General features: G+C 44.8%; 1 protein-coding gene across 7 annotated transcripts in view; it reads left to right on the top strand.

Moving 5' to 3' along the window:
• The window catches only part of dock10 (dedicator of cytokinesis 10), a 240,644-nt gene that overhangs the window by 37,325 nt on the left and 183,234 nt on the right, over positions 1 to 20,085 (top strand). For 4 of the 7 annotated variants that reach the window (XM_033031146.1, XM_033031144.1, XM_033031140.1 and 1 more), the window contains exon 1: positions 10,489 to 10,714. The exons of 1 other annotated variant lie outside the window; for it this stretch is intronic. In XM_033031146.1, coding sequence (XP_032887037.1) covers positions 10,553 to 10,714 — 162 coding nt within the window. In that variant the 5' untranslated portion in view covers positions 10,489 to 10,552. Of the gene's footprint in view, positions 1 to 10,488; positions 10,715 to 20,085 lie in introns of those variants that run through there. 2 more of the 7 variants (XM_033031145.1, XM_033031143.1) reach the window with 1 other exon arrangement.

The following is a 20,085-nucleotide window of genomic DNA, read 5'->3' as shown; positions in this document are numbered from 1 at the left end:
GGTTTTCTCCGAGATCTTCGGTTTCCTCCCACACTCCAAAGGTGTACAGGTTTGAAGGCTAAATGGCTTGGTATGAATGTAAAATTGTCCCTAGTGTGTATGGGGTAGTGTCAGTGTGAGGGGACTGCTGGTCAGTGTGGGCATGTTGGGCCAAAGTGCCTGTTTCCGTGCTGTAAACTAATTATTTGTAAATGAATCACAAGGGTAACATGGGTGATTATAAAATACACGCAGCGAGTGCATCAACAGCTATCTGCATGCTGGTGTATTGTCATGCTATTGTAGTGAATGGTGAGATTTAATTTTGCATCTAATGGGAATAATGCGCTTATGCACCAGCTTTTTATAAAACATAGAATAGTACAGCACAGGAACAGGTCCTTTGGCCCATAATGTCCATGCCGAATATGACACCGTTAAACTAGCCTGCACATGACCCTTACCCCTCCATTCACTGCACCTCCATGTGCCTATCTAAAAGCCTCTTAAACACCCTGATTGTATCTGCCTCCATCGCCAGCGTGATCCAGGCACTCACTGCTGTGTAAAGGGCCTGTTCCACTTGGCTGTCATTTGCGCCTCATTTACGCGTTATATGTAGGTATGTTGCAAAGCGTACCTGAAGCGTCGCTGAAAATCTGTCGCTGCGGGTGTGCGCGATTTTGGCGCCGTTTAGAGGGGGGCGGGTTTAAAACGCGATTTTCTCTAGGCTGTTCAAATTGAAGATGTTCAGCCTAGTTAATTATTAACGAAAAATCGCTGGAAGACCCCGTCGCAAAAGCTATTATTCATTTTAAAGGCCTCGTATAATAGATATAGTAGTTTAAAAATCAATCTCTAAACCCGCGACCACCGGCAGCTGTCAGGGTCTCATAGAGCAAATAATTGAAGGTATGCTGCTTATTTTTACATTAAAAAGGGCTTTTTAAGATCCCTTTATACAAAGTTTAATATTGCGAGTAGCTCATTTTGGGCCCATTATATCCGGCAGTATTTTTCTGGGCATTTGAGGGCACAAATCTAGCGCAATGTGAACGTTCTAAACCAGCGCGTTCACAGGATCCCACTAGAAAGCTGATTTAAATGGACTTTAATTTACAGCAATTGAACACTAAATTCCTTCCATTTGGCCTATAAATTAATGTAAATGAGATTTAAAAATCATGTTTTATTGTGAATTATTTATGAATATTATTTGGACACTTAGGCTATTTTAAAATGTTAATCATTTATTAAGAAATGGATAGATGTTTAGATCTAGTAATTGAAGTTTGAAATTAGCTACACTTGGGTAACTAACTAATTATATGCTTTAATTTCAGGTCATCCAAGTAAGATTATTTTATATTTGTTTCAGAATGGTTCAATCTACGATAACTGAAAATTTCATTCAGTTCTCTTAATTTTTAAGAAGGTTATGGGCTTTTGACTGCACACGATCACAGCTTTTTTGTTATGTCCATAGAAAATCAATAGGGAACAAGATGCTAATTTCCGAGTATGAAAATGGCCATAACTTTTTAAATACTTGAGATATGAAAGTGAATTAGGTGTCAAATTAAACTTCATTTTATGCTTTATCTGATGGGATAAATTACAGACTTGATTTTTTTAATCTCAAAATTTTGTAACATTGCTATTATATGTAAAATAGGTCGACGCGTCGTTACGCGTCGTTACGCGCAAATCACGCGTCATGCCATCTGGTGCGCGTGACGTCATTAGAATACCATGCGGCGTGCGGCGACGCATGGTGACGTAACCATGCGTCACCACACGATGCACGTTAGACGTCGGGACGCCAGCATGCGACGCTAATGCGTCAGCGTGCGTACCTAATGTGTCAGCGTGCGTACGCCATACATCACGCAGATGGCACGCAAGGATTTCGTGTAGCACAAAATCCTGGAGCGCCGCGCGATACTGCGAGCAACTCCACACTCCACGCCTCTCCATGCGCCCGTCCCATGCTACCCACACGCTACCCGTGCATCACAACGCGACAACCACATTGTTGGAGGTCGCGTAAATTGTGCGCAAATGACGGCCAAGTGGGACAGACCTACTGTATGACTGAAATTGTGATACCATTGTATGTCTGAGATTGTAAGATCATCTCGTTCGCCAGTTTAGAGCAAAACTCCCTTTTGGCCCATTTGATGGCTTCACATTCTTCCAAACATGATGAATATTTGATGAGCCTCAGCATTGTTTCCCCTATGGCTTGCCAGCCATCCTGGGAGGCAGTCTGTGTATTTTGTTGTGATCCCTCTGTAACAAGTCTTTCCTTTCTCAGGAGAGGAAGCCACAATCTGTATGCCAAGTGCAGTGTCTGATCTCGCCACTTGTGCATACATTATCATTGGAAAAGCTTAAGTCAACTCTAAATGGTGAAACATCTCCAAAATGAAATGCAAAATGGAGTGATTATTGGATTCAGAAAGAGTTTGTGAATATAAAGCAAATGTTGCGTTTTGATCCCATCCCTGGAACAATAGCAGGCATATTCTCTGTATCTGTGCATCTGTGTACCTTTCACATTTCTATATCTTTACTTCATCTGTTTAACAAATAATATCATAGCTAATAAAAAACTCGCTAGAAACAGTGTTGTGTGTTGCAGCCAATGCATGTGGCATTGGCAGGTACAACAGAAGGTTCTGATTAAATAAATTAGCTCAAGTAGTACTCTGTGAAGTGTGTTCATTTCAACACATTTCTCTCCTGGCCCCTTTGACTCAAAAACAACGCTATGCCACAAAGAAAAAAATATTTAAAATCATTCATTTAGTTTGTTACCCAACAACATTTCATGCTCTGCTGACAAATGTGCATTGAAAAAGTACAAATAATCTGATTATTTTAGATAAGTTTAAATGATCATATATGTGTGTGTGTGTGTGTGTGTGTGTGCGCGCAGATTAATGAATTAATTAATGTGAATCTGGATTAAATTATTTTATTCAAAAGATTGCATCTATTTATTTTTCTTCAGTTATTTAAGAGAAAAGTATTGGATGTTCCTTTTTTAGTGATTCTGTTTTGTAGAATGAAAAACAATGTAAGTAGCAGCAGCTGCATCAATTGTGATCTTGGACAGTGCCAGGTTAGCCACCTTCTCCTTGTATCCGGAAGTAACTATAGCTGAACACACATCATCAGGAAAAATCGCTGCCGTCTCCAAACACCTACAAACCTGTTCATCTTTAGAGTGTGGTAGGAAACCGGGGTACCCAGAGCAAACCCGCACGGTCACGGGGAGAATGTACAAACTCCGTACAGACAGCACCCTTGGTCAGGATCGAACCCGAGTCTCTGGCGCTGCAAGGCAGCAACTCTATCTCTGCGTCACAATCCTGTCCTTTCTTGTTCATGGACTATAGGTATTAATTCCCATGAACAATAACTGTATCCAATTTTCCTAATTGCATCTGGATGGTAAAAATAAATAATGCGTTTTCACAGGGTGCGTGCAAAACCTTCTGTGTTTTCCCATTTGTCCCCCTGGAGGTCACTTTGAGAATAAACAGCTTGACACTTGTGCTTTTATCTTAAAATGATGTGTCTAAATTATTCAGGTGATTCCAGTTATGCAGCACGAATATCTTTTTTAAACCATGTGGACATGATAAATATGCAGACAAATTAAACCCCATCGAGGAACAAGTTGAATTGCTGCAGCATCCTGAACACTGAACATCCTCCATTGTCAGAGTAAGGCCCAGCACAAATTGGGGGATTAGCACCTCATCATTCGCTTCGATAGCTTACACCCATTGACTTCTCTAACTTCGTAGCCCTTGCTTTTCCTCTCTTTCCATTCCCTACCCATTCCCAGTTCTCCTACCAGTCTTACTGTCTCTGTCTCTCTACCTGAAACGTCCCGCATTCCCTTCCATCCAGAGATGCTGCCTATCCCGCCCGCTGAGTTACTCCAGCATTTTGTGTCCATCTTCAAGACTAATTTGTATTGTATTGTATTCAAATTTATTGTCATTGTCTCAGTTAGAGACAACGAAATGAATTTCCCTTACAGGCAGTATCATAAAAATAAAAATAAAAATAAATAAATAATAATAAATAATAAAACATATTAAAAATAAAATAGAATTTAAAAAAAAGCACAAACACTGAAAGTCCACGACACAACATAACACAGTGGCACCAAGGTGAGGAAGGCACCATAGTCCAGCCAGCCTCCCCTCCGTTCTTCCCAGATGTTCACTCGTGGTCGAGGCCTTCCTAGCACCTGCAGTCGCCGCCCTGGGTGGCCCGATGTTCAGGCCCTCACGCCGGGCTGGTGGAACGCCGACGCCGAACCCCGACGGTGAACATCCTCCTCCTCAGCGGCCCGGACCTCCCGATCCGCCGTCTCCCGCAGCCGGAGTCCGCAGCTCCCGTGTCCGCAGGCCGAGCCGGGCAGAGTCGCAGGACCCCGCGCTGTCCATCAGCGCCGCCCGCGTTGGGAGCTCCACAAACCACAGCTCCATGATGTCGGTGCAGCAGGTCCAGCACTCCGGGCTCCAGACGGCGACCCCCGGTAAGGCATCGCCAGCCTCGCGATGTTACAGCGCTGTCCCGCCGCTGCTGGAACTCTGGTCGATCCCGGCAGGAAAGGCCACGCCAATCCAGTAGGTAGGCCGCTGGGGGGGGGGGGGGGGCGAGGACGCGACTCGAATAATAGTCGCGTCTTCACCAGGAAGCGGCTGAAGGACGGTATCCCCCGCACTGTGCCCTCTTCCCCCACATTAAAACACAAAAAAAACACAAAAAAACACACTTTTACATAACTAAATAAACAAAAAAACAAAAAGATACCGGGCTGTAGGTGGAGGCTGCTGGCACCAGCGCCACCGGAAGTACAACATAAAGGGCCTGTCCCATGAGGATGCGACTGCATGCGGCAAGCGCGACCAAACCGGAAGCGGGGGCCGCGCGGAGGTCGAGTGATCCCCGTACAGGGACGGTCCCACCAGCATGCGACTGCATGCGGCGAGCACGACTAAACCAGAAGCGGGGCCGTGCGGAGGTCGAGTGAGTGACGTGAAGTTCGAGCGAAGTCCGCGGGAAGTTCGCGCGTGACGTACGGCGTCAAGACGCTGCGTCCAGCATCGAGATGCTGCGTATGTCCGTCGAGGCGGTGTGTAGGCGTCGAGGCGGCTGCGGGCTGGCAGACCGTTGCCGCGCTAAACTTTTGAACACGGTCAGTTTTTTAGAGCCCCGAGCGATGTCGGGACCAGCTCCGCACAACTCCATACGGCTCCGGCGATCGAAGTGGGACCGGCCCCGCGAGGCCGTACGGCTCAAGTGACCATGTTAGGTCGCGCTTGCCGCATGGAGTCACATGCTCGTGGGACAGGCCCTTAACAAGAGTATTTCTGTACAAAATCATTAGATCAAAGTATCATAAGTTTTTGATGTTCTGAGAGACAGAGAAAATAAGTTTCCATGAAATGCTATATGATAGGTACACAAAAATGCTGGAGAAACTCAGCGGGTGCAGCAGCATCTATGGAGCGAAGGAAATAGGTAACGTTTCGGGCCAAAACCACTTCTTCAGACTCCAATGCTATATGATTGTTGTGCTGCTGAAACAAAAGGAGCAAAACATTTATCCAGTTATTTTGACTAATCAGGCATATGCTTCGAAAGGGAGTTAATTGGTGCTTGTGGAGTGTTCTTTTGAAATGAATGTTCCCATTGACTTGATGCCCATTAATTGATGTGCGGTGCATTACCAACCATGATGTTTTCATTGTTACGGTTCCAGAAAAAAGCTCTGATTTCATTCTTGTGTTCAATTGGTTTTCTTTCATGAAACTACTTTCACATTCCAGGCTACAAGGGAGTTTGGAACTTGAAATATGCAAAGAGAATCTTTCTATAAACGCATTGTGTCGTCAGGCACTGTGGCGCATAGTTTTTTTTTTTGCTGAATTATAATCATTTATCAATATTTAGCCGCTGAACTTTGGAGTTATGTGGACAACGGGGTCTAGGCTTATTTTAAATGGAAACTGGCTTCTGTGTCATGCTCAGGAAAAACGTTTGCCATTTTAAGACTGAACCTGATGCAGCTTTTGTCCTGCACACTTTGGCCAGTGTCAATTGGCACGCAGCCAAAATCATTTAAAAAGTTAAGTGGTCTTTATATATATACGTTGGCCAAACAGAATGGCACTTTAACCAGCTCCACTCCACAAGAACACATTGGCACAGCGGTAGAGTTGCTGCCATACAATGCCAGAGACCTGGGTTCAATCCTGACCACGGGTGCTGTCTGTACGGAGTTTGCATGTTCTCCCTGTGTTCCTCATTACCCCTTTCTACCAGATGCGTTTAGCTGAGGAGCTTATAGTATTAGCCTGGTTCTTCATAATTCTTCATAAGTCTCATTCTTATGTCACCTACTGTTATCGCACGAGGTTCCCACGATGTTAAACTCTGGTTAACTCTTGCGTCAAGTCGCCCCGTGAAAAAGCCGCTTACTCCAGCACTTTAGTCCCACAGATGTTGCTGCACCCGCTGAGTTTCTCCAGCACTTTTGTCTACCTTCGATTTTCTAGCATCTGCAGTTCCTTCTTAAACAATATCCCTTGGTACATTGGGACAGGAAGTTAGATAGCTTCAAAGGTGGTAGAATTGTTATTGTAACTAGAGTAAGGTTTCACAGCGTTTTACAAACTTCAAAAAGCTTTTCTAGTTTCCTGTTAAGCTTCGTAAACACAATTAATGCGATAGAACCTGAGATTAAATGTAGTCAGTTTTACCTCAGTTCCCACAGGCGATTTAGTGGTTGATTTTGTTTTTAATTGAAGTTTATGCTTCTGGATGTTGCTGGGAAGGAAGGCCAGTGTCTATTGTCCATCTCTGTGTGCGTTTGAGAAGGACGCGGTGACCCACTATCTTCAACTGCAATAGTTTCTGATGAGGGTACTTCCACAGCGCCATTGGATAAGGCGTTCCAGAAACTAGATTTACTAAGGATAAAGGACTGGGTTATATTTACAAATCAAAATGCTGAATACTCAATGGGTCAAGCAGCATCTGTGGAGGCGAAATATATTTGCTGACATTTCAGTTTGAGACCCTGAGTTCAGTCTTGCAGGAAACCGATTGAACTTGGCAAATGGTCCCCGCACATTAACACTATCCGACAGTAGGGCCAATTTTTACATTTATACCAAGCCGATAAACCTACAAACCAGTGCGTCCTTGGAGTGAGTGGGGAAAGCAACATTCTCTGAGAAAACACGCGCAGGTCACGGGGAGAACGTACAAACTCCGTACTGACAAGCACCCAGAGCCAGGATCGAACATGGGTCTCTGGCGCTGTAAGGCAGTAACTCTACCACTGCGCCACTGTGCCGTGGAGCTGGGAGAGAAGATTGGGGTGTGGCGATGAGATTGTCACAAGGCCAAAGACAAGTTTAGTAAAGGAGATCAGGGAACTAGGGTATCTGGGAAAAGACCAAAGAGGGGGTGGAATGATGCAGACTGAGTTCTGATTGACCAGGTAAGACATCAGCAGGGAGCAGGGGTGGGAACATCGCTATAGGTTATATAGGAGCAAAATTAGGCCATTCGGCCCATCAAGTCTACTCCGCCATTCAATCATGGCTGGTCTATCTTTCCCTCTAAACCTATTCTCCTGCCATTTCCCTATATCCCCAAACACCCATACAATTCAAGATGCATGTAACTTATTTTAAGGGGTGGCACAATGACAAAGTTAGTAAAGCCACTACAATGCTCCATACAGCAAACTCCATATAGACAGCACACGATTGAACCCGGGTCTCTAGCGCTGTGAGCAGCAGGGCCACCAAATGTGCCACTGTGTTGCCCCCAAAGTGCAGGCGTTAACAAATAAAGCCAGCTTTAGCAGCTGAAACCATGCAGTTTATGAGCATCTTATGTTGGATGAACACATTGTGTAAATAACACAGGACAGCACAGTGGCGCAGTGGTAGAGTAGCCGCCTTACGGCACCAGAGACCCAGGTTGGATCCTGACTAGGGGTGCTGTCTGTACGGCGTTTGAATGTTCTCCCTGTGACTGCGTGGGTTTTCTCCAGGTGCTCCGGTTTCCTCCCACATTCCAAGGACTTACAGGTTTGTAAGTTAATTGGCTTTGGTAAAAGTGCAACCTGTCCCTAGTGTACAGAGTGATCGCTGGTCAGTGCGGTACGAGGGAGACGGGGATTAATTTTGCACAGATTCTTTGCATCTAACCATCCTCGGTTCACCACATTTTGGTGGAAAGTCCACTGCCTTATTTCACAAAATGGTTGTAACTTTGATCATAAGTGAACTAGAATAGCTTCAGACAGGGTTTCGAACAGTAGATACAGCTTTGAGCTTGAAACAACTGAGGACGTTAAATTCAAGTGGTTAAACATTGTCTGCAACAACGGTGATAAGAATGTTCAATTAACTTTTTGTAACTTTGTCGGTGCCAGTTACATGGCAATCCTTTGTGTACTGACTAGGTGAAGTCTGCTGTGTGAATTTACCGAGTTGTGTGCAAAGCAAATAATTTCACTGTACCGAGTGAACTTTTGTGGCAATAAGGTATCATCATCATCATCTTTAAAGCCCTGTCCCACGGTACGAGTTCATTCCAAGAGCTCTCCCAAGTTTGCCCTGATTCGAACTCGGAGATTTACAGTAATGGCCACTCGTCGGTACTCGGGGCTCTCGTGGAACATGTTGAAAAATCTTCACGAGTCTTCCCGTGCTTACCTGCCGTTAGCAAGTCTTCCCGAGTACCTGCCGTTAGCGCTAAGAGACGTCCCCGAGCTTCGACGTACCCGCTACATTCATTCTCCGTGCTTACTACGAGTTTGATTTTTTTTAAACTCGGGAGAGCTCTTGGAATGAACTCGTACCGTGGGACAGGGCTTTTACCATCTAGACCGAGGTTTAAAAGTTAGTCCCAGTTATTGTATCAATGACATAACCAGATTCTCATAAAATTGCTTATCTGGTTTGTTCTTAGAATCACAATGCCGTGGAAACAGCAACTCTTGGTTCACTGAGTTTACTTAAGTCCACAGGAAGGATATCTGCTACTCAGAAATGCTGGAGAAATTCAGCGGGTGCAGCAGCATCTATGGAGTGAAGGAAATAGGCAACATTTCGGGCCGAAACCCTTCAGGGTTTCGGCCCAAAATGTTGCCTATTTCCTTCGCTCCATAGATGCTGCTGCATCCACTGAGTTTCACCAGCATTTTTGTGTACCTTCAATTTTCCAGCATCTGCAGTTCCTTCTTAAACAAGGATATCTGCTTTCCTTAAACAGTCTGGTCCACATGTGACTCCAGACTCATCAATTTGGTTGAGGCTTATAGGCCTTCTTAAATGGGGCAACTCAGGGTAGACAATAAATGCTGGCGCCAGTGATGTCTGTGTCCCGTGCATCATTAAATAAAAAAACGTGTTATTGTATATGTAATAGTGTGCCTTATGCCCCTGTCCCACTTAGGAAACCTGAATGGAAACCTCTGGAGACTTTGCGCCCCACCCAAGGTTTCCGTGCGGTTCCCGGAGGTTGCCGGAGGTTGCAGGTAGTGGAAGCAGGTAGGGAGACTGACAAAAAACCTCCGGGAACCGCACGGAAACCTTGGGTGGGGCGCAAAGTCTCCAGAGGTTTCCGTTCAGGTTTCCTAAGTGGGACAGGGGCATTAGACAAAGGCTCATTAATCTGGTGATCTCCCCGTTATATCTACTTGCATCTAATTTATGACTTTGGTTCTTAACTTCTTCACAGTCTAAACTGTTAAGTGGCAGCAGCATCTTCCCATTATCATGCAGCTCTTGACATCAGCTATCAAAGTATTCCACTCCTGCCTGTTCGCGAAAGAGAGAGCACAGTGGCGGTTTGCTGTGAAATTTAATTGACCCGTGCTTCATCGAAGAAAGCCTCCTGCGTTTATTTAAAATTGAGTAGTCTGCAAAGCATCTGCATGTGTGGGCCCAAAACAACTAAAGCATTGAAAGGGAATCTGCACAAGCAACACCAGAGCTGTTTGTTTAAGGAACATAGTTTTCTGGCATGGTATAAGAAATGTAAAATGGGAAAAACACTACACTCGGTGCCTGAAGCACACCCAATCTGTAACATGAGCAAAGTGCTTGATTTCTAGAGAAGGAGAAAAATAAAAACGTGAGATTTATGGTTATGGTCCTGCTACAGATATAATTACACAGCAGTTGTCATTATTTCAATTTCACTTGCTGTTTGTCACTTCGTGAATAATTCCCCAAAACCAAGGTGTTGTTCACTACTTTCTTTTGGGAGAATTGTTGGCAGTCCCGGGATTGGAATACATTTCATTTCCAGCGCTTATTCCAGCTGTGGACTGGCAATACTTTCTCATGCATCAGAGCAGCACAATTACTTGTCGTCAGCTGACCTGAACGCAGATTCGGATTGGAAAGCTCTGTGCCTGCAGCTGCAATGTAGGCTGATTTCAGGGACAAGGTTCCACTGTCTCTCCAATATAGCATAAGCACAGAAGGAGTTATTCTGTAGGCTTCAGGATGCAGATATGGGTTGCTCTGCCAGCATTGTTCTGCTTGAAGCCATTCATTCCTTGGTTCAGAGGAACTGTGCACATATCTGCACTCGGCACCAGAAACAGTTGTCACTTGAATTTCTGCCACTGGATGAATCTGATGAAATGAGCAGAACCAGACCTCTCCTAATAATGGTACAGTAATTTTTCTGTGTTAATAATTTACAGATCTTCATTTGTAAATTCCTTTGTTTCTACGAATCTTTTAAAGTTGAGTTGACACTTTGACTTTTATAATCGTGGTAAAATACATCCCGACATGTTATAAAACATGTTGGTGGAGGGATTGTTTTATTAAGGGCAGCAGATCAGTCGGGTTCCAATGCAAATTACATTAGTCGTCACGAGGCAAATAGAAAGGTTAAGTCACTTGTTGTTTTTCCAGCAAACAGAATATCACACAGTCATTGTACTCTTACTCAGATGATTCCTTTTAAACTTTAATATGGTTGTTGGTTTAAATTCTAAAATCTTGTATTAAGAAGCTCTGTAAGCCATGAAACTTTATAGTAAATTAATTCATTTTTAATGTGGGTTGTGTTAAGGTTGCTGCTCTTTATTAATGCCAGCTTATGTGTTTTACAACGTCAACAGTCAAATTTACAAAGATTATTGGATTTTCAATAACGATGGGCTACTAAAGATTTCACTTTTCTGCAAGGCAATTGCATAAAATGTTTACCAATCCTTTTAGTTAAGGCAGTATAATTGTCACGGAATGTGGCAGCAAGCTATCTTTAAATACTTTGATGTGACTCGCACTGTCTTTGGTTTTGTGATAGTGGCCAGATAGAAAATATCAATAGCTCATTTCAAAATTGTCACAGTCACAGAATGTACTGAGAAAAGCACAAGAAGGGAGCAAACCGCAGCAACATTTTGTGGTGGTTGTTTACCTAGTTATTTTACACAGCCATGCAACGTATGTTTAGAAAGGAGATGATGAGGAATTTCTTTCGTCAGAGGGAGGTGATTTTGTTGAATTCATTGCCACTGAAGGCAGTGGAGGACAAGTCAATGGATATTTTTAAGGCGGATAGATTCACGAATAGTACGGTTGTCAAGTGTTATGGGGAGAAGGCAGGAGAACGGGGTTGAGAGTGAACGATAGATCAGCCATGATTTGATGGCAGAGTAGACCTGATGGGCTGAATGGCCTAATTCTGCTGCAATAACTTGTGACCTTATAACCTTATAACTCCCATCCATATATGGGTGTTGGAATTGCCATATTGGACCATGGCGCAATGAGTCCAGAATTTTCTACAATACCTCGGCGAAGTTGGAATATTCGGTGACACGTCAGATCTCTTTTAATATCTAAGACAATAGAGTTACCTTCTTAATGCTTATATCTATGCTCTACTCAACAGCCAAAAATCTGTAGCCTCTCTTTGATCTGGTATTTTGTTGGTTCACATGCTTGATCAATGGCGTTTTATCATTAATGTTTTATTATTATTAATGTTTAGTGTTTTCCGAGTCATTCGTAACTGTCACTGTATGTCATGTTGTTACTTGTGGGCGGAGCACCAAGGCAAATTCCTTGTATGTGAATACTTGGCCAATAAACTTACTTACTTACTTACTTACTTACTCTGGGGACAGGACAGGAGATTGGTTTCTCTCCTAGTATTTGAAACTGCTAACTCTCTCCACCATTGACCTACCAATGAAAACGGACACGTGCTCTTCTGCCTTTCTCTTTCTGAAGGCAACGATTAAGGGCCTGTCCCACGAGCAAGCGCGACCAAACCGGAAGCGGGGGTCGCGCGGAGGTCGAGTGATCCCCGTACAGGGCCGGTCCCACCAGTATGCGACTGCATGCGGCGAGCGCGACCAAACCGGAAGCGGGTGCCACGCGGAGGTCGAGTGAGTGACGTGAAGTTTGAGCGAAGTTCGCGCGTGTAGTACGCCGTCAAGACGCTGCGTCCGGCGTCGAGATGCTGCGTATGCCCGTTGAGGCGGTGCGTACAGCCTCAATGCGGCTGCGGGCCGGTAGGCCGTTGCCACGCGGAATTTTTGAACACTGTCAGTTTTTTTGGAGCCCTGCGCGATGTCGGGACCAGCTCCGCAGAACTCCATATGGCTCCGGCGATCTAAGTGGGACCGGCCCCGCGAGGCCGTATGGCTCAAGCGACCACATTAGGTCGCGCTTGCCGCATGCAGTCGCATGCTCGTGGGACAGGCCCTTAGTTCCTTGGTTTTGTTGATGATGAGTGAGACATTGTTGTTATGACACCACCCAACCAGGTATTCCATCTCTCTCCTCTACGCTGACTCTTCACCACCACCTGCTATGTTTGACGGTATCTGCTTGAATCAACCCAGGATAGCTCCTTCTATCTCACGATGCTGACCACTTTGATGAAATTCCTCATCATCTCTGTTCTAAACACACTTGCATTGTATTTGGCACAGCATTCTTCATTTATAAAGTTCCTCAATGTAATTACTCCTCTCCACAATTATTTCTGGTAAATTTTGCAGGGTTAGGTGTGCACTATTCAACATGCTCTTTAGCCAACATAGAGGCCAATTAACCTACAAACGGGTACATCTTTGGAATCTGGGAGGAAACCATAGCTCCCGGCGAAAACCCACGTGGTCAAGGGGATAACATACAAACTTCATACAGGCAGCACCTGTAGTCAGGATCAAACCTGGGTCTCTGGTGCTGCGCCACCGTGCTGCCCAAGTTTGGGTTGTTTTTTTTCACACGTGACCCATGCTTTCTCCACAATGATTTCCAATAGTTTCTGGGAACAACTGCCGTCGATCCTGGGATTTTCAACACTTGGGTCGAGTGGATCCTAGATTTGTTGTGTGCGGTTATGTATGGTATTTTGTGCCACAAATAAGTTCCATGAGAAGAAAAAAATCTGCTCATTGCGTCCTCAACCCAACTCTACCTCTTACCTACCTTCTTGGAGCAACAGGATGCCTCTGTGTTCTTTAATGCCTCTGCGTTTCCACACTAGATGTGGATGCCTGCTCCCAGTCCTTAGGATTTAGATTGTCTCAAGGCCCAGATAGATATTCCAGTAGTTTTGCTCTGCCACAAGCCAAATATTTACCCCAGTTTCCAATTTTGTCCTTGATTAAAAACATTTTGTGAATGAGACAGGTTAGGAAATTTGGCTGAGTGACAACACATCTTAGAAAACTTGATATTGGATGGATGTTACATAATTGTCATATATGTTTGGCTTTGAGTTAAGTATTATTTGTTTAAAAAGAGCATGTTAAATAGTGCACACTTAACTTGCTGCAAAATTTATAAGAGATAATTGTGGAGAGAAGTAATTACATTGAGGAACTTTATAAATGAAGAAAACTGTGCCAGATAGCTATTCTGTAGTAGACATCTTTTGAGGAGAGATGAGGCTGTTGTAGTTTTACTATTCTACCAGCAGAGAATGGTCAATGTAAAGTCAGGTGTACAATCGATAAAATCCGTTTTACATCCAGTGTGTGTGCCTTGTAAACTCCTTTGCCTCTCAAGAGAGAGCCATGACACTTGGCTTAATATGCACTGTAATTATACCATGGCCTGACTCTGATGTTGATTTCCTATGACTGTGAAGTCCTTTGCATGATAAAATAGCAGTGTATCTGGCACTTGACTGGTTTGGGCAGAGTTTTCAATAGAATGGATTGCATATAGTCTATAGAAGATGCAAGCTTGATTTGTCAAAAAAGCACGACAGAGGATGTACTTCCTACGGCAGCTGAGGAAGCACAATCTTCCACAGGCAATGATGGTCATCTACACTGCCATCGTAGAGTCTGTTCTCACCTTCTCCATCATGGTCTGGTTTGGCTCAGCCACCAAGCACGACACCTGGAGGCTGCAGCGAATCGTCCGATCAGCAGAGAAGGTTATTGGCTGCAACCTTCCCTCCATTGATGAATTGTACACTGTAAGGGTCAGGAAGCGAGCGGGCAAGATCATCTCTGACCCCTCTCACCCTGGCCACAAACTCTTTGAATTACTTCCCTCTGGAAGGCGACTCCGGACAGTCAAAGCTGCCACAGCCAGACATAAAAACAGTTTTTATCCACGAGTAGTTGCTCTACTTAACAGCTAAAAATTTGTAGCCTCCCTTTGATCTGGTATTTTGTTGGTTCACATGCTTGATCAATGGTGTTTTATCATTAATGTTTTATTATTATTATTAATGTTTAGTGTTTTCTGAGTCATTTGTAACTGTCACTGTACGTCATGTTATTACTTGTGGGCGGAGCACCAAGGCAAATTCCTTGTATGTGAATACTTGGCCAATAAACTTACTTACTTAAGTAGTTCTCAAGCGTATGCAGAGCACAGTGTAATTCTTTTGCGCATCCCACAAATACACAGTCTCCATATTTTGGCAATGTTTACAAAGAAATAGTCCAAAGTCCGGTCTACATGCCAAAGTACTGTAGCACCCCCGATCCAGGTAAGCACAGGTAAGCCCCAGGCTGCTGCAAGCCCGTGACCCGATGTCACTCTCCTTGCCCGACCCCCTTTGTGTCCCGGGGACAGTTCTTGCAGCTGACCTTGAAGGCGCTGGAGGCAATATCCTGTTCCACTCCGACCGACCCACACCTTCCATCAGCAGTTGCCAGTGGCTCTCTCCACAATTCTCCATTTCCATACATTAAATATCATGCAAACTCAAATCATGGATTAATGGATAAAACCTGATGCACCATCTCAATCGGCCAGGGAAATACGATGGTGTTATGGTGGTACATTTATATAACATTGGAAAGTTAGCTGGAAGTGGAGACAGAAAATATTGTATCATTTTCTTTTGTTTTCCTGTTACCTTCTGATATTGGTGAGGTATTTTGCCCAACATTTTTTTAATCTTATAAACCCAAACCATCTGGCAGATTTTCAACAGTGGATAAATGTCACAATAATTGATTTGAACTTTTTTTTTAAAGCGCAGATTCCGAAACCTAAAATATCAACACGAAATGCAGGAAATAGTCAACAGGTCAAGATTCAAGATTCAAGAGAGTTTATTGTCATGTGTCCCAGATAGGACAATGAAATTCTTGCTTTGCTTCAGCGCAACAGAATATAGAAGGCATAAATACAGAACAGATCAGTGTGTCCATATACCATTGTATAAATATATACACACATCAATAAATAAAACAGATAAAATGCAAATAAACAGATAATGGGCTATTAATGTTCAGAGTTTTGTTTGAGTTGAGTTCAATAGCCTGATGGCTGTGGGGAAGAAGCTGTTTCTGAACCTAGACGTTGCAGTCTTCAGGCTCCTGTACTTTCTACCTGAAGGTAACGGGGAGATGAATGTGTGGCCAGGATGATGTGGGTCCTTGGTACTGCCAGCCTTTTTGAGGCAGCGACTGTGATAGATCCCCTCGATGGTAGGGAGGTCAGAGCCGATGATGGACTGGGCAGTGTTTACTACTTTTTGCAGTCTTTTTCGCTCCTGGGTGGATAAAGAAAGTGTTAACATTTCAGGACGTAGACTTTTCACTATGTTTTTATTTCATTAGAGTCTAATACTGGTAATTGGGTGTGGAAATGTCCGTCAGAAGCCAGATGTATGTACTGTATGTTTTTGGTGGGTGTGATTCTGGCGAGAAACAACAATTCTGGGATTCATTTTAATCCAAACTTTATTGTTAGATTCTCAGAACTAATTTTTGCACTTTGACTGATTTTACAAAGTTGTGGATCTTATTTACCTTGGAAGATGAGCATATTCTAAATCCTACCTCTGAACTAGTAAAGTAAAGGAATTATATCGTTGGTTTATTTATTTGACAAGAACAAGTACTCCATGGAACCGAACTTGTACATTTGGTATTTGAACAATTCACCATATTTAATAAAGAAGGCATCTATACTGCGTGTAGCTGACTTGTGCGAGAAACATCAAAGGCAAGACACTTTTCCTGCCAAAAGAGGCTTTTAATAGGGAACAAAGCAAAATATTGAAACATGTTAATCCTTTACGAGAGTGTAGGATTTAAGAATAAAAAACTTTTATTTCATTGCACTTTTCACCTCCTCGTGATGTCTGAGAGTGGATCACAGCCAAGCAATTATTTTTGAAGTGTCATCACTCTTGGAATGTGCGCACTGCATCCAATTTCATTTCAAAGAATCAGCTCAGCAGAGATTAGCAAGGCTTGCTGGAGATCATAGTTGGGCAGCAGATACACTGACCCACATTTTCCTGGGTGTATGTTACAATCCACTCTGCTCTTGAATGGAGATAACAGCAGGGGGGACCACCAATCAGGTTGGCACTGGCAAAGGGTACTTCGCCTGTGATCTCAAGTGAAATTTATATACTGTTCAAACAGTACGTTTGTGATAAATGTTGCAGTCTCGTCCTGAACCAGTTTATTTCAACTCTAGATAAATCTGCGAATTAATGATTTCGTTAGCAGAATGGGGCGGCACAGTGGCACAGCGGTAGAGTTCCTGCTTTACAGCGCCAGAGACCCAGTTCGATCCTGACTTTGGGTGCTGTCTGTACTGAGTTTGTATGTTCTCCCTGTGACCGCATGGGTTTTCTCCGGGTATTCCGATTTCCAGACGTGCAGGTTTGCAGGTTAATTGGCTTCGGTATATTGTCCCCAGTGTAGGACAGAATTAGCATATGTTTGATCACCGGTCAGCATGGACTCGGAGGGCTGAAGGGCCAGTTTCCATGCTGTATCTGTTAAACTAAACTAAACGAACCTACTTGCTTATGTTCCACTGTTAGTAGTCAGAGCTGCGCATATCTGAATCCGACAAACCGTGAACCTGGTGAATCACCAGTTAATCTAGTTTCAGTAGTCTTGAGCAAAGGACAAATCATTGTTGGGAATTAGAAAAACCTTCTGCTTTATTGCAGGAGGTGACATTTAATCCTTTCTATCCTTGCAGGCGACGAGCTCTTGTGAGCATCTCGTCAACGGGATGACAAATCAGTATTTCCCTGAAGTGCCAAGCTGCTGAAACCCTGGAGAAAGATTGAAACTAATCCTACCTAAGTGCCCTTACAGTTGTGACTTCAGCTTGTTCCAATCAGAAAGACTTTGCATTCTAACCTTTACTATTTGTTAAATACAAGGAGGCCTTTCTATAATACTGTCTCATTCCCTCTGCCTCATTCATTATCATAGAACAGTAAAGGACAGTTATGGGCCCTTTGGCCAACAATGTTTGTGTCGAATATGATACCAAGTTAAACTGGTATTAATCCGAGGCGGACGGTTTCTGGCGGGGTCTGTCGGGGGAATGGTGGGTGGGGGGGGGGTATGTGGAGGAGGGGGTGTGTGGGGGCGGGAGGTGTGTGGGAGGGGGGGTGTAGGGGAGGGGAGTGTACTGGGGGGGGACGGTTTGTAGGGGAGGGGGGGTGTAGGAGTGTAGGAGCAGGGGTTGTAGGGGAGGGGGGGTGTGGGCGTGTAGGGGAGGGGGGTGTAGGAGGGGTGTGTGTAGGGGGGGATTTTGGGGAGAGGGTGTGTGGGGGAGGGGAGTGGGGGGAGGGGGGAGGGGTGTGGGGGAGGGGTGTGGGGGAGGGGAGTGTGTGGGGGAGGGGGTGTGTGGGAGGGGGTGTGTGGGAGGGGAGTGTTTGGGGGAGGGGTGTGTGTAGGGGGGGATTTTGGGGAGAGGGTGTGTGGGGGAGAGGAGTGTTGGGGGAGGGGGTGTGTGGGAGGGAGTGTTGGGGGAGGGAGTGTGTGGGGATGGGTGTGTGGGGAGGGGAGTGTTGGGGGAGGGGGTGTGTGGGGAGGGGTGTGTGTGGGAGGGGAGTGTTGGGGGAGGGGAGTGTGTGGGGAGGGGTGTGTGGGGGAGGGGAGTGTGTGTGGGAGGGGAGTGTTGGGGGAGGGGGTGTGCGGAGGAGGGGAGTGTGTGGGCTCACTGGTTCCCGGCCCTGGCTCCGACCGCACTCCAGGATCTGGCTCCGGACTCACTCAGCGGCTCCCGTACCCAGCGCCTGTCGCACTCACAGTCCCCGCCCGGGAACACAGCCCGCCACAGGCCCCCCAGAACACAGCCAGCCCCCGCCCGCGGAACACAGCCCACACGTCACTCCTTTAGCTTTATTCCCGGCGCCAGTGGACGGGCAGCTTCTGGACGTGCTCACGGACTAAGCCCGGCCTCCAGGGCTTTATTCTCCTTGCCCCGGTGATTGACAGCGGGTGCTGGAAGGGGCGTCGCCGTCCCAGCAAATAACAGACCAATACCCTTTCTAATATTTCATCGATTGGAACAAAACTCGGTGCGCTTGGAGCAGAGGAGAACGGTGAGCAAAGTGGCGAAAAAATCCTAGCGATATAGGGTACCGTTTTTGCGCAGATTTTAAAACAACGCAAACCAGAAGAGGACAAGATGAGAGTTTTAGTAATAGTAGAGATAGATTAACTGCGATGTAATATCTGTGTCTAGATTTCACTTGGAATCTGAATTTTTTTGATTTAGTTTAATTTATTGTCACATTCACCGAGGTAGAGTAAAAAGCTTTTTTGTTGCGTGCTATCCGGTCAATGCAAAGACTCGTTCTATGATGGTTGGTGGTTTGATTTAATGGAAGGGAATTATCAACCTTCCTTGTTTGTTATTCCTAATATCAGACGTCTAGGAATGTACCTGCTTCTGTGTAAACATTGATAACTTGTGGGCATTTGACTATGCTGGTGTGTTGCGGCAGGTCCACAATTACAACGAGCGAGTGAAAGAGCATGAGACTTTGGTGTCCGTAGAATCTATTTAGAACCGTGTGCGGCCAGGTGGTGCAGTGGTAGAGTTGCTACCTTACAGCGCCAGAGACCCAGGTTTGATCCTGACTATGGGTGCTGTCTGGGTGGAGTTGGTACGTTCTCCCCGTGACCTGCGTGGGTTTTCGCTGAGTGCTCCAGTTTCCTCCCACACTCCAAAGACGTGCAGGTTAGTGTTAGTGTGTGGAGATCGATGGGAATGTTTATGCACTGTATCTCCGAAACTAAAACTAAAACTTGATGGCTTCTGCTAGGATCCCCAATATATCACGGAAGCCAGTTACTACTGCCATGATATTACTGCCAAGATTGCTCCTCATACTTACTGGAACAGGTGTGGGATGCTTATCTTTTCCAGCTGAAGTATTGCAGCAGTAGATACATGGCCTGTGTGTATCACCACCTCCAACACTACACTGAAGAAACTGAAGGAGCAGTATCATTTTGTGTATTAGCCTGCATCTGCGGATCTTTATTTCTACAAAAATATTTTAGCCTCGGTTTATAATTTGTCCTGGTTCATCATTAATCTCTTAAGTAAGGCTTATAGCCAATATATCTTTGCAGTTGTAAAAGAGAAATCATACTTATAGTAAATTCTGAAGCAATCATGCAACATAGCCTGCAGTGCTTTTAGAATGCAAGAGAGAGCCGAGGTTTTAAGTTTGGCCAAATATGTTGCTGATATTCGTCACTTTGTTCAATCACAGGAAGATAAATTGTACGCATGGAACTAAATAAATATTATGCCATCAGTGCTC

The sequence above is a fragment of the Amblyraja radiata genome, chromosome 13 (assembly GCF_010909765.2).
Source record: "Amblyraja radiata isolate CabotCenter1 chromosome 13, sAmbRad1.1.pri, whole genome shotgun sequence".
NCBI classification, from domain to species: Eukaryota; Metazoa; Chordata; class Chondrichthyes; order Rajiformes; family Rajidae; genus Amblyraja; species Amblyraja radiata.
This window is presented reverse-complemented; position numbering and strand designations above follow the sequence as displayed.